This window comes from Tasmannia lanceolata, unplaced genomic scaffold (genome assembly GCF_043159265.1).
Source record: "Tasmannia lanceolata isolate RefF3 unplaced genomic scaffold, GAP_Taslan_0.1 ptg000004l, whole genome shotgun sequence".
Lineage (NCBI taxonomy): Eukaryota > Viridiplantae > Streptophyta > Magnoliopsida > Canellales > Winteraceae > Tasmannia > Tasmannia lanceolata.
The window spans coordinates 14,374,965-14,390,813 of record NW_027518681.1 but is presented as its reverse complement, the minus strand read 5'-3'; the positions used below and the strand labels follow the sequence as shown (position 1 = coordinate 14,390,813).

The window sequence follows — 15,849 nt, the reverse complement described above, 5'->3', positions numbered from 1 at the left end:
TGGTTGTTTCTTTACATCACTAGGAATATATATATATATATATATATATATATATATATATATATATATATATATATATATATGAGAATAGTGTTCCTGCGCAGCTGCTCAGATAGGTTATCTGAGCAGCTGCTTCAAAAACTCGTGTGGCCCACATTTTTGGGGTGATCCAAAGCATTCATTTGAAACGCCCTTCCATGGATAGGGTGTGTACCAAAAATCAACCCTATAGGATCATCCTAACCCAATCAAAGGTGGAGGGGAAAATGGACAGGCACTGTTTCTGACCATTTTTTCCCTCCACAAATGGCAGGGTTAGGATGATCCTAAAGGGCTCATTTTTTGTACACACCCTATCCATGGAAGGGCCTTCCAAATGAATGCTTTGGATCACCCCAAAAATGTGGGGCCACATGAGTTTTTGAAGCAGCTGCTCGGATAAGCTATCGGAGTAGCTGTGCAGGAACACTTCTCTCTCTCTCTCTCTCTCTCTATATATATATATATATATATATATATATATATATATATATATAATAGGTTGAACGTCACGCTTCGGTTGCGATTCCACATTTTCGGATTGTACGCTTCGGCTACGATTCCACGTTTGATCCGCTGCTTTAGAATGGCTGCCTTGTTGTCACAATGTAGTGAAGCAGGTGATTAAGGCAACCAAATTTCTGACATAAAAGATCTCAACCATACATTATGTATAGGCCATGGCTCTATATTCTACCTCTGCACTTGACCTAGCTACTCCATCCAGCTTCTTGCTTTTCTACGGGACCAAATTATCTGAAATAACAATTCAATAACCAGTCGTACACCTTCTGTCTGCATCTGAATACCCCTCAATCCTCATGTGACTATGCTTTCTGAAAAACGGTCCTTTACCAGGAGCTTTCTTCAGATATCTCACAATCTAGGTGACTGCTAACCAATGAGACGTACATGGAGAGCTCGTGAACTGACTAACCACACTGACTGCAAATGAAATGTCTGTGTAAGCCCAATGAAATGTCTTGTTTTGATGATTCCAATCTCAAGTGATTTTGTATCACTATCTTTAGTTGTAGATCTTAAATGACCCGTGGACCAAAGCCCTAGTGCCATAGATAGCTTAGAATTTTAAAAGATTCAAATCGGCACACTTAGCACTTGAATTTTGAGATCAAGGCATAAATCCTATCATAACTGATCCTAAACATTTTTAAATATTTTTGCAAATATTTTTAACAGAATGATCTCATCGTTTCCGTTCAAATCGAGTATAAGAACGTCGAAATCCGACGAGAAACGAGTGAGATATGAATTTTACAAAACCGGGTCTGAAATCTGGAAAATGCCAAAAATGCCTTGAAATAGATCCGTTGGGAAGTTGCCCAGAATTACAAAAATGCCCCTGTAACGGCTAGTTTTGGGTTTTCTCTATATATATGGGTTCCCTAAGCATGTGAACTCATCTCTCTCATTCCTAAACTTTTTCTAAACATATTAGAGAGTGGAAAACACCTTTGTGCCTCAATTTGAGAATATCTAAAGGGGATTAGACCTAGACTTATCTTTGTACATCTTTTGAGAGATCATTTGAGAGCTTTACATTGTATTAGCCTATCTAGAGGCGAGTGAGCAACATCCTTCTTTTCTTCATTGTATTTGGCAACAAATGGCGCCGTATTTAAGACCCTTGGAGCTTGGATGCTCGGATTGTACAAGGCGAAAGGAACGCCGTATGTAAGTTCCTTGGAAGATAGTGGATAACTCAAGGAGAGCAAACTTGAGAAGAGTGGAGTAGGTCTTAGTTTAAGACCGAACCACTATAAAAACCCTTATGTCAAAGCCTCTTGTCTCTTCATCTCTACTCTTGTGGTAAGTGCTTGACTCTTGTGGTTGAACATTATTCTTAATTTTGTTTTACTTGTATGAACCATCCACAAAATGTTTGTCAAAGGAACTAAAAAGAGAGTAGATGAACTAGGGTTCCACCAAGTGTTTGATAAAAGACCTAAAAGAAACCATTCATCTCATTCCTTCATCTTGTTGTGGGATTTACATTATATTTGTAATCTTTAATCACCCACCAAGTATTTTGATAAAAAGACTAAAAAGAAAATAATCAACTAGGGTTTTCAAAAGTCACCTAACAAGTGCTTGTTAATAAGTCTAAGATAGAATATTCATTTAAGCTCTTGAAACTAATCTAACAAAAGTTTTTAAAGATGATAAATTTTTAAAGACACCCAATTCACCCCCCTCTTGGGTTGCCTATTGGGATTTCATATACACTATCTAAACATTTCTAAACCATCTTTTTACATTATCTTGAACATCTACAAGATCAAATCAAAGTGTTTTAGTGCCTCTCTCATCTCTAAGCAAGGAAGTGGATTTAGGCTTATATTTGTACATCTTTATTCCATCCTTTGTAACCCTTTGGAAAGGATTTTTGTATTCTTTATTCAAAGAACATCTTTGTAATTTTGGGAGTGCGAAGAAACGTGTAGCCATCTCAGGAGCGAGTGTTGGAGACGCGGAGCTTTCTCCGGTTCGTGGCGAGTCTTGCGGGGCGTAGTCGAATCATCTTTGTAATTAGGTTGATTCCCCGCCATCAAGGGAATCCATAGTGAAATCACCAAGAAGACTTGGTGGAGTGGAGTAGGTCCTTGGTAGTGACCGAACCAGTATAAATCTCGGGTGCACTCTTTCTATCTCTCTCTATCTCTTTGTGCATTTGTGATTTGTTTTCATTTGTGTGCTTAAAAGTTTTAATTTGCCATTGTTTTTAGTTTCCGCATTTTATTTGGCAAAAGTTTTTTAAAACCCAATTCACCCCCCCTCTTGGGTTGCCATCACCCCTGGGATTTCAGTCTGGACGAGTCACAATGAGGTAGATCAGTTCCCAACTAGACATCTATATCTTCCTAGATCCTCTAGCAACTCCCCTTGATCAGGAAGAAGCTTGACATTTGGATCCATAGGTGCCTCAGCTGGCTTCACTCCCAGAAGACTCGTCTCTTCCAATATATCCAGTGCATACTTTCTTTGTTACAGAGATGGTCCCCCATGTGAATAAGCTACTTCTATCCCAATGAAGTACCTAAGGCGTCCAAGGCCTTTGGTGCATAACTCTTTTTGAAGGAAATCCTCTAGTCTCTCCATATACCTACACAGTCGCTCCCAGTGATGATGTCATCTACATATACAATATTTCTAATCTATATCTGAAACTGTTCAATTTTATCTTCTAATCTATATTTCTGTTTTTATTGTTAACTTTTCTACCTGCAGACAGATGTATTGAAGGCAACACTTGCGACAGATGCCGTAATTGGGAGTATGGTAATTATTTTTAAAGCTTTATCGCTATGTGGAAACACATCAAATTGTTTATGTGATCTTGCATATGAAAAACAATAATTAGAACCGAAGCATGCATAACTTATGCATAGGTCCTGTATCTAATTTGATCTATTCTTAGCAAATAGCAACTGTGCATATGTCAATTTGAATCCTTTTCTTGTTTTTTTTTTTTTCTTTCTGTTCTATTTAAAAGAACAACTTTTATTTGGATGCTTTTGATTACGAGTTTTTATTCTGTTATACTAGTATCCTTTCTGTTCTATTAACTATCTTCTTAGCCAGGCGATTGTTATAGTTAGTATTAAATATTGTAGAAAGATGTATATGATGGGCCAACGTACATAGTAAAAACCCCATGTGTGTCGGTATATGATGTGCCCCATCTCTATACATCTACATCCTTCTACATCTATGTAATGTGTGTGGGTATATGATGTTCCCCATCTCTATACATCTCCATCCTTCTACATCTATGTAGAGGAAGGGTTCCTTTGGGACTCTAGTGTTCATCTAGTCTATAACCATGCAAATTTTGAAGGATCCTCACACAAACATCGTGATAGAATCAGAATAATGCAATGTATAATGGCTGAATATTACAGAAGAATTCCTGTAAGTAATATGTAGTATAATGCGAGTGATTTGGGGTACAATGGTAAAATATGTAACAAAAGTTTATTTTCCCTTTGCACCCTACTTTTAGATCTTTTTTATTATTCTTCTATTAAAGAAGAAAACCATTTCTTTTAAATAGGGAAACATGTTTAAAAGGTAAGGGCTATTCACTAAAATGATGCACCATACAATATGTATTTGGGAAGCTTTGCAGGGATCCACAAATCCTTCAAAGATGATACCTGAAATGAGTATACTTGCATCATCGGTCAGGGATTATAATAAAAAAAAAGAAAAGGAAAAAGAGAAGTAGTTGCATTATTAGGGTTAGGGACAATGTTAGATCAGTAGGAGAATAATGCTCTGCACTCTTCACCTTAAGCATACATTGGCAGATATGTGATGGCACTTATTTATGCCTTTATTCCTTTTTTTTCTTTTTGAATGGTTATGCCTTTATTCTTATATGTAATTTTAATAATACAAATCTCTATATGAACATTTTACAATTAAAGATGATAAAATTATGTGGATAATGGGAATGGCTGTTCCAATTGATTAAAGGGAACAAACATGGTGTACGATACGCTAGTGTAATGTTGGGACTTGGGCAGATGTCTTGTATTATGGTAGGGACACAACACCCTGATAAACTAATGTGTGTGACGCACACACGGTCGAACTGTGCGGTCAGCAGCTTGCTGGGGCCCCAGAGAGTGGTTGGGTGGGGGCTGCTTTCGAAGGAAAAATTAATTTTTCAGTTTTGAGCTAAAGGGTATTTTGGTAATTTCTTTTGTAGCGCCATTCATATAAGCCACGTATTAGAATTATGAGTTGAAGAGGTTTTGTCAGTTTTCTTGACCGAGAGGATATGAGGAGAGTTTTGTAACCCTGAATCAACATAGTGAAACGCTTCCACGGAACTTTTAAATCTTGTGTTCTTGTTTTGTGATTTTTTTTTCTTGCATCTCCTCTTGTTGCTTGCTACACATCATGTTTGATCCTATTTTGAGAGATTAGAGATCCCTTGGGTTTCTTCATGTAAGATGATCTAATTTTATATTTGGCTGTATGTGTTCTAAATAATTTCCCAAGGAGTAGGGGCATGATTGTCATGCTTCTTAATTACATTGATTTTATGTTCCTTTTTACATTACGATAGGCATTTCCATGATTGTTAATTAGTCAAATCATGTGATTGCAGCGGTTTATGTGTATTGAACAAGTTTTTTTCTGAAATCTTGACAGCTTTTATTTTATTGGTGAATCTCTATAGGGTAATTCTCATGTCGATAAAAGGTCATTGACAACAACAGCGTATCATCATGAGAATTACCAAAAAAGAAAAAAAAGGGAAAAAACAAAATCCTAGGTTGCTAAAATTACAAATTTTGGAGCGGTTGTAATTTGTTATAGACATGTGCCACATATTGTTTGTTTATTTGGTTTTTGGGCATTGTCCACATTTGGGTTCCCATTCTTATCGCTTCTGTAAATGTGTTTTATTAATTGATATAAAAGAGCAGAAAATGCTGACAATTCCACGCCTCAAAAATTCATTTTAGGATCAAGATGAGACTATCCCATGATTTCCTTTTCCTACAGTTTCATCCTCTATGGATATCTAACCTTTAATATACTTTCGCGGTTTGATACGGTGAGAATCATTCCTGTTTTGTATATTTTTATGTGTATCTATTTGCTGAAAAGAGGATCAGATATTAGGATTTAATGCTCTTCTCATGTTATTGTTTTGGTCCTTCTGTCTTCTATTTGGCCTCATTAACTCTTGATACTTTGTGTTTGCTGTTTTTTATTTTCTTATGAAGTCAAGTGTCCACACACCAGGCAGTGGGTATGTCCTTCTACATCATGTAATGGGAGAAACAGATGGCGATCGTGGTATTTGGTCGTAAGTTTCTTGTTTCAATCCTTTTCTCTTGTTAGTGTGATATTTAGTGTATGTATGGAAAAGTAGAAAAAATGATGTGGACATTTTGTTTCATCCTGGTGTGTCAGGCGATCGTCAGTGTATGGTTGGAATCGGCAAAACTGGTTAATGATTAAGGAAAAGTACAAGCTTTTTTAAGGGAGAGGGACAAGGAGATTTTGGGTTTGAGGTTTAGGAGATACAGATTTCTTAACCGGATTTTTCTTATTGGCCGAAATATTTCTTTGCTGCTGGAATGCCACCTTTTGCCGCAAAACTCTTCTCTGGTGCTATTTTACTAGGTGGTGAAATCCTACCTAGCACTAGCATAGTTTATCTGTCAGTTGACTCCCATATGACATGGTTTTGTTATCATTACCGGAAGATGATGACCACTTAAACCCACTTTCCATCATTAATTCTAACTTCGAACACTGATTTCAGTGCATTGCATCTCACACTGAGATTTTTTTTTTTTGAAAATTGACAAATATATTCATACCAGTAAAATTACAATGGGGACCAGTAGTCCTACTAGATTTACATAGTATGAATTGCCAAGGAGCATTCTCCTTGGCCCAAAAGAAAAACCCATTACCCCTTACGTTACCCAATAGTCTCAATTTTATCAAATCCAGCAAAAAGTGCCAAATTTGTGGGACCCCAAGTCAAGATCGTGACCTGCCACGTCACACTGATTTCTCCACTGCAATCCGCTGGCAAATTCGATTTTCAAAAATCCCCTTCGAAGGCCCAGAGCTATTGTGCGCCCCTAACCGTGCACGATATCCAACCACCCAACATCATCATTCGATCACCGGCGGCCTCCACCTCGAACCACCACCAAACACTGACGGCTCCCCATTAAAAATATGTCAAATTTTCCACCATCTTCTACAAATCCTACTTCCACTAACCCAAAAATCATCCCACCAAAAGTATACTCCTAGCCCTAACCTTAAACCGTAACCCTAAAGACTATACTACTCCCCCACCTCCTTCCCCAATCAACCTTAACCCTAACAACCCTAAAACTCCCCTCCTCTTCCTCCTCCTTCAAACCTTAACCCTATAAGGTTTATTGCCTCTATCCACAACCTCCCTCACCTCCATATCCAACCTCCTACTTTTCTCCTGAATCCGAACACCCTTTTCATTACATCGACCCCTTCCACAGCCTCCAACAACTCCCCCCATCCATTTTCTCCATCAACCATAACTAGATCCGGCTCTTTCACCATTAAATCTGCCCTTCTTGACCCCAGCTCCAGCCATTCCGCCCTATATATGGCCCTTGGCTTTCCATGACCCCCAGATCCGATAATCCACGGCCTCTACGGTCTCGCACTTCCTATAGCTGGCCTTCCATGGCTCTAGGTCTCGCACCCCACGGCCTTTCACGGCCACCGGCAACCTTCACGGTTTTCCCCGGCTCCAGATCCAACTTCATGGCCTCCATGGCTTCAGATCCGGCCTCCACGGCTCCCAATCCAGCCTCCACGGCCCCAAATCCTGCCTCCACAACCCTAGATCTAGCCATCACACTGAGATATTTGTGTGATTTTGGAAAAAAATCAAGGGCTTTTGTCATTCTTTAGCAAAGAAAGCCTCTAGAGTGGGCTGAAAAGGATGCTGATTTTCAATTCTTATAATCTATGCAAGACCAAATATCTTTTAGTGTTGGAAGGTGCCAATTCTTCATAGGTGCAACTTTGATGTTTGAATAAGTATAGTGTGTTTAACTTATTGTTCTATATGTAACTGCATACTTCACACACACAACAAATTTAGGGATTTCTACACACCATTCAAAGGAGTGCTGTGTCACAAACAAGTGCACCACCAATAGCTTCATTTTGATTTTGGGGGAAATCACGAAAACAATGACTTGAGAAAAAAAGGCACCCAATACCTCTAAACTCCTTAAAATCATTGAACAGATCATTCTAGAATAGGAAGCAAGTCGTATTTGACCCCCTCCACTTATTTTTTAATCTTACAAGGGACTTAGTTGAAAAAAGGACTCAGATTGCATTTTTTTCACTATAGCACAACATATGCATGAGGCATATGCTTTTCATCGGAGGCATACGCTTCAAGTGAAAGGAAAATACCTTTCTACACCTTAGCCTAAAAGAACTTAGGCCTTTGTGGTGAAAAGCTTTTTTTGTTGCGTTTTGAGGCATTTTTAGGGTGCCTCGCCTTGGGTCATGCCTTAAAGGCGTACATATCCCATGGCTTTGAAATTTCTATAAATATATCCACTTATGCCTTGTGTATGCAGAATCACCAAAATGTAGTGTATGTATTATGTATAAATATTTATATGAATTACATGTGAATTCTGATATGTACCAAGTTTTCAAACATATGCCATAATGCATGTCACTAGGTGTTTGATGTTTTTAAACCATCATGGGTGGTTGTTTTTGCTTATGTGATGATCTTTAGAGTGTATTTGTGCTTATTCGAGCACTTTTGAAGTTTCATCTTAAATGTCCATCATTTGCATATGTTTTCATAGGTTTCTTTGATATTAAAATGATTTCCAAGGAAATTTCTATCCAAAACCAATATATTTCCATTTCCGCCACGACTAAAATACATATTGAAACCGACAACTAAAACCTTGTGCAAGTAAGAATTAAAAGCATAATAATTTCATCGATGTGTTAGAAACAGTTTGATTTCCATCACTGCATTGAGAGATTGTAATCTGACTTACATATAAATCATCGTAGGATGCAAGTAGATATATAAGTTGAAACAAAAAGCAGATTACACAATGAATAAGTATAATGCCAAGTTAAGGTTCATCCAGGCACTAGCAAATTCCTTTGTTTGGAAACTTCATCAAATGGATGTCAAAAATGCTTTTATGCACGGTAGCAAGCATACATGGAACAGCTTGAAGGCTTTGAATTAGCAAACAGTGAGAATTATGTCTACAAACTCAAGAAGGTAATTCATGGGCACAAGCTCCACGAGCATGGTTTGATAGGTTGATAGGAGACAGCTTACTGTTTATTCAACATACATCATTTGGTATTTAACCTTTGCCCTTGTTTCTTTTGATATGATAGTTACTGAAAGTGATAGTTGAGAAATTTAAAAATTCAAGAACGGCCTTAAAAAAGCTTTGATATGACGGACCTTGGAGAATTGCACTATTACCTACGTGTGAAAATAAAAATGACCAAGGGATGGTATTGATGCAAAAGGAGTATGTCACTGATCCTTTGAATAGGTTCCAAACAATGAGCTGCAAATCAGTTACCGCTCCTGCAGTTTTCAACAAGGCAAGCGAGAAAGAAGGGAGCAAAGTTAAATATCATCTTACCCATCAAAGCATGATTGGAGGCCAAGAATATCTCTCACTAGACCTGACACTACATTAGCCTTAGATAAGATATGTCAGTTCTTACATGATCCTAGGGAAGAAGGTGTACAATCTGCTAAGAGAATCATGAGGTATGGCAATATGTCAGTTCTTACACGATCCTAGGGAAGAAGCTGTACAATCTGAGAAGAGAATCATGAGGTATGGCAGGGGTACTCTAGAATCATGGACTAATCTATGGAGTTAGTGAAAACACATAGTAAAAGGTAGAAGAATATTTAGACGCTAACTGGCCACATGGCCTAGATATAGAATAATTGAATTCTGTATTATGATAAACAACTATCTCATCTCATGGGGTTGTAAGAAGCAAAGAACAATAGCAAGATCCAGTGTCAAAGCTGAATACTGTGCCATGGCCGTTATTCTTTTTGTGCTTGGATTCGTTATATTCTATGTGAGTTAGTCACATACTCTATTGTGATGATCCAAGTGCAATCAAGCTATCTCAAAATCCAATTTTCAATGCAAGGACTAAATGCGTAGAAATCGATTATATATTTGATTGGCAGCAAAGTGCTTGTTAAATAACGAAGAAACCTGTTTTTATCAGACTAACTCATGTGAATCCCAGATGCTCTTTCAATAAACTTGATACTGTACTAATTGTTTCGTACTCTTCAACATCTAAATCTGGAAGGCCTTTTCTTGGGCCAATACAACCAATGATAGATCTTACCATAAATGTTGTAGATATTCAGATGGTCATTTTCTTTATACCTTTGCTAATTTCTTTCCAGCATGAAATTTTTTTTTTTTTTTTTTTTTTTGTTTGGCTCTAATATACTTGAGGAATCGTGGTTAATGTTCCTTATTATGAGTGTTTTCTTATTGTTTTCGAAAGTGATTGAAGTTGCAAGCTTCATTAATGAAAAGCATAAGAAGTAATACATGTTGTAGATATGTTGAAGGTGGAATGGGCTCAGTATCCTTGGCTATAAGTAAGGCTGCTAGCGAAGCTGGGGCTCATATTTTAACAAATGCGGAGGTATGTTTCTTTAGAATCACCGGTTTCCTTCTTCACAATATAGTAACTTCAAATGTAGAGCATATATTCCTTATTACAGGTTTCTGCATTAACTGTTTGATGTAAACCTCTAAGATTTATTTTTTCTCCAAGTTGTTGAGACATCAAAATTATGCCATCTTGATATTTTAACATTCTGAATGGCAATGCCTTTCTTCGTAGTGGTGGCAACTGTGGTTATTGAATATAAATTATATTAGATCCTCACTTTTTCGTTATTCCTTCCCTTCATGGTTTGGTCATAAATTTGCAAATATGATGATCTATAATGTAAAGAAGCTATGGAATATGCCTATGAAGATTCAAAGGCAAATGCCATGTTTACATTAATATTTGGGGCCCCGAATTTATCTAGGAACTAAGAAGACACCTTAAATCTTATTGATGTGATAAGAGTATAAGGAGGGGGACATACCACCTTACTTCAAGATCCACAAAACTAACACAAAAAAACCTACCTGCTACAAATACATGGAATGCCCTAGGAGTTACAAAAGTACATTGGGGGTGTTGTTTTGGCGGGTTGGGGGGAGGGGGGGTTTGTACCGCCTTACCTCAGGAAACAAAAAACCAACAAATACAAACAAATCTTACCTCCAACTAATGAGCAAGGTTTTAAATTTCGGTTTCGGCCACCACCGAAACCGAAAAGTTTCGGTTTCTAGACAAAATTTCGGCCAAAATCATGTAAAAATATGATTATGATTTCGTTTATTTTTTAATTCCGACCGAAATGTCTAAAATTTCGGTGGAAATTTTTTGAAAAAGATTAAAAATCAACCGAAATTTCGGGGACATTTTGGCGAAATTTCGGTTAACTAGATTATTTAACTTGATAATGCTTTTGATGATACAAACGGAAGGTTTGTTCGTAGAATCCGAACATCAGAGGTAAGAGTAGCTATGAAAAATATGAAATTAGGTAAGGCTAGAGGGCCTGACGATATTCCTATTGAGACTTGGAGATGCTTGGGTGACGTGGGTTTGGTTTGGTTAACTAGATTATTTAACAATATTTTGAAGAATAAGATGCCTGATGAGTCTAGGAAGAGTACATTAGTACCTATTTATAAGAATAAAAGGGATATTCAGAGTTGCACCAGTTACCAGGGAATTAAGCTAATGAGTCACACCATGAAGCTTTGGGAGAGGGTAATTGAGCATAGACTGAGAAAAGAGACTAAGGTGTTAGAGAATCAGTGTGGCTTCATGCCCGGACGATCGACTATGGAAGCTATGTATATCCAAATACGGACCACAGATAAAATCTGGTCAAGTTCTAATTGTTCATGTTGACTCCTTAGTCATAAGATCACCTAAGCCTCATTTGGCCACCCCAGGGGTAACCGTTCATGGTCATTATGGAGAAATGCTTTACGAAGGGGATACATTAGTTACATTTATATATGAAAAATCGAGATTGGCTGATATAACGCAAGGTCTTCCAAAAGTGGAACAAGTGTTAGAAGTGTGTTTGATTGATTCAATATCGATGAACCTAGAAAAGAGGGTTGAGGGTTGGAACGAACATATAAAAAGAATTCTTGGAATTTCGTGGGGATTCTTGATTGGTGCTGAGCTAACCATAGCGCAAAGTCGTATCTCTTTGGTTAATAAGATCCAAAAGGTTTATCGATCCCAGGGGGTGAAAATCATTATAGGCATATAGAGATTATTGTACGTCAAATAACATCAAAAGTTTTGGTTTCAGAAGATGGAATGTCTAATTTTTTTCACCCGGAGAACTAATAGGATTGTTGCGAGCGGAATGAACAGGGTGTGCTTTGGAAGAAGCGATCTGTTACCAAGCCATCTTATTGGGAATTATCAGGGCATCTCTGAATACTCAAAGTTTCATATCCAAAGCGAGTTTTCAAGAAACTGCTCGAGTTTTAGCAAAAGCCTTGATTAGGCAGTTAATGGAGAGATTTAGAGAAAATAAAGAGGACATTCATATGGCTTTCATTGATATGGAGAAAGCATATGATAGGGCTCCCAGGAGTGTTATGTGGTAGGTCCTTGAAAGGAAAACAGTGCCTACTAAATATGTTGATGTGATTAAAGATATGTACGATGGAGCAGTAACTAGTGTCAAAACCACGGATGGCACGTCTAGTGAGTTTCCAATTACAATAGGATTGCACCAAGGATCAGCTCTAAGCCCTTATCTTTTTATGCTAATTATGGATGAGCTTACATGGGGTATTCAGGATGAGGTGCCGTGGTGTTTGTTATTTGCAGATGACATAGTATTAATCGACGAAACCAAAGCAAGAGTAAATGCTAAGTTAGAGTTATGGAGAACTACTTTGGAATCCAAAGGTTTTAGACTGAGTAGGACTAAGACAGAGTATATGGAGTGCAACTTTAGTAATGTAAGGAGGCTGGACGAGGATGTAGCATATATGACTGGACAGGACGTACCTAAGAGGGATGTCTTTCGCTATCTTGGTTCAATTCTACATAAGGAAGGAGAGATTGAAGAGGATTTTAACCATGGAATAAGGGCAGGTTGGTTTAAGCGGAAGCTTGCCGTAGAAGTTCTGTGCGACCATAAAATCCCTGCCAAGTTGAAGGGGAAGTTTATAAGATAGTTGTGAGGCCAGCCATGTTGTACGGCTCAGAATATTGGGCCACCAAGAAGCAGCATGTGCATAAGATGAGTGTAGAAGAGATGCGAATGCTTAGATGGATGTGCAGCCACACAAGGTTAGATAGAATTAAAAACGAAGACATTCGTAAAAAGGTGGGGGTGGCACCAATTGAGGAGAAGATGAGAGAGCACCATTTAAGATGGTTTGGACATATCCAACGTAGGCCTTTGGATGCTCCAGTGAGAAGAGGCGACTCGTGCCAAGTTGATGGAGTAAAAAGAGGTAGAGGCAGACTGAAAAAAGTTGAGTAGAAACAATGAGGAAAGACGTGATGGCTAGGAACATAACAGAGAACATGACATTGGATATGATAGAATGGAAGAAAATGGTCGATGTGGAAGAACCCAATTAGAGCTAGGATTAGAGCCTGGTAGATTCCTTTCACCTTCTTCGGGTAATTTTTCTAAAGGATTCATTTTGCCAACCCCAACTAGTTTGGGACAAAGGCTTTGTTGAGTTGAGTTGAGTGTATTGTGGTGGTATTGGTAGTGATTGGATGTGCCTAGTAGTTGTTGGCTAGTTTATGTGATTCTTGGTTGGTTGAGTGGAGTTTTGTGAGTGGTGGTTGGCGGCCAATGTTGCCTGTCGGTGCTATTGTCGCGAATTCAAAGATCCTTGCCATTGCGATTCATTGTAGTTCTTCGAAATGGCCGTGCCTTCCACCTCGTCTATCATCTCTGGTTCGTTTCCTGTGACCTTTATGACATCCATCAAGCTTGATGGATCAAACTATCCTACATGGAGAGATCTGTTCAGCATTATCTCCGTGGGCAGGGCAAGTTGAATTTTATTACATCGGATCCACCAAACCCTAAGGGATCCTCTTACGACAAGTGGAGTCAAGATGAGGCTCTTCTTCAGTCCCTCTTATGTCAGAGTATGGAGTCCAAGATTGCTACTCATATGTTGTTTCTGGATACATGTCGTGCAGTTTAGTTACGTGCAGAGACTCTATTCAGGGACATACAATCTCACTCGGATCTGTGATCTTTACACTGATTTCTTCAGTGTGAAGCAGGGCGAGAGATCTGTTTCTGAGTACTATTCTGATTTCATTGGTCTATGTGAGCAGCTGGACATCTATCATCCTCCATCCACCGATCTTGCTGTGTTAACGAAGCAAAAAAAAAAAAAGAGCTACGTGTTACTCGTTTGTTGGATGGCCTGGGATGTGAGTTTTTGCTTCTTCGTCAGCGATCTTAGGTCTTGGTACTTTACCAGATATAGACGAGGTCTTCTCTCGTGTTCAGTGAGCGTTACGTGTTGATTCTCATGGTGATCTAAAGGAGGAGCTATATATGGAGCAACCTCCTCCTGGGTTCGTTGCTGAGGGGGAGGTGAAGAATGTTGTCTGCAGGTTACAAAAAGCAATATATGGTCTTAAGCGATCTCCTCGTGCTTGGTTTGGGAGATTTAGTGAGGCAGTGATACGATTTGGAATGAAACAGTGTGTAGTACCACTTAGTGTTCAGCTCTCAGGGCAAAACTGGGAGGATCTTCATGATCGTTTATGGAGATGATATCATCATTACTAGGAGTGACAGTGGAGGTATACAAAAGCTGAAGGACTTCCTTAAGAAGGAATTCTGCACCTAGGATCTTGGTCGTCTGAGGTACTTTCTAGGGATAGAGGCAGCATATTCACGTGGAGGACTATCCCCATCACAAAGAAAGTATGCACTAGATATATTGGAGGAGACGGGTCTTCTGGGAGCAAAGCATGCCGAAACTCCCATGGACCCAGATGTCAAGCTTTCACCTGGTCCGGGGGAGTTACTAGGGGATCCAAACAAATACAAACATTTAGTTGGGAGGTTGATCTATCTCACTGTCACTCGTCCGGATATCGCCTATGCAGTTAGCGTGGTTAGTCAGTATATGAGTGCACCATGGACATCTCATTGGTCAGCAGTCATTCAGATAGTGAAATATCTGAAGAAAACTCCAGGCAAAGGACTTCTCTTCAGAAAACATAATCACATGAGGATTGAGGGATATTCAGATGCCGACTGGGCAGGATCTCCTGCAGACAAGAGGTCTACAAATGGTTATTGTACCTTTGTTGGAGGGAATTTAGTGTCTTGGAAAAGCAAGAAACAAGAAGTTGTATCAAGGTCGAGTGCGGAAGCTGAGGACAGAGCCATGACTTATACAGGTTGCGAGTTGATCTGGTTGAGGTCATTCATGTCTGAGATTGGGCTACCCTACTCTTCTCCTGCGTCGCTCCACTGTGACAACAAGTCCTCCATTGATATAGCCATGAGTTGATTGTAACTTTATCCATCATGGAATCCAAGAAGGAGAGATTTGCACTGTGTTTACAAGGTCAAATGATCGAATAGCGGACATGTTCACAAACCATTGAGTAGGGCTAGATTTAGCGATTTATGTAACAAGCTGGGAATGTATGATATACATACTCCAGCTTGAGGGGGAGTGTTGAGTATTGTATTAGGGGTATTTAAGTCTTTTCTATGTATATCACTCAAAAATATAAATTGTGGTCGTGAGGGACAAAGGCCCTAACTCTCACGTATTCACTTCTCCATCTCTTTCTCTATTCTCTACGGGCTTACTTCTGCTATCACGGAAAGATCTCTTTGCTGGGTTGACCAACCTCAAGACCCAGAAAGAACTTCATGCTGCCTAAAGTCTTTAACATAAAAAATCCTACCAAATCCCCTTTCACATAGATGAAAAGGCAGTATCCTCGCCAATGAGAATAATGCCATCAACACATATTAGAAGAACAATCCTGTCAAATGTGACTAGAGTATGTGAAGACGTTATGATTTGATTGACATTGGTGAAATCCCATGCCATGTATCGCTTTGCTGAAACAGTGAAATCATGCTCTTGGCGG

General features: G+C 38.8%; 1 protein-coding gene across 2 annotated transcripts in view; it reads left to right on the top strand.

Annotated features, from left to right (window-relative positions):
• Window positions 1–15,849, top strand: part of LOC143875613 (FAD/NAD(P)-binding oxidoreductase family protein) — a 78,014-nt gene that overhangs the window by 27,048 nt on the left and 35,117 nt on the right. For both annotated transcript variants that reach the window (XM_077377225.1, XM_077377224.1), the window contains 3 exons: window positions 3,289–3,339; window positions 5,805–5,887; window positions 10,206–10,293. In XM_077377225.1, the coding sequence (XP_077233340.1) occupies window positions 3,289–3,339; window positions 5,805–5,887; window positions 10,206–10,293 (222 nt within the window). The remainder of the gene's footprint in view (window positions 1–3,288; window positions 3,340–5,804; window positions 5,888–10,205; window positions 10,294–15,849) is intronic.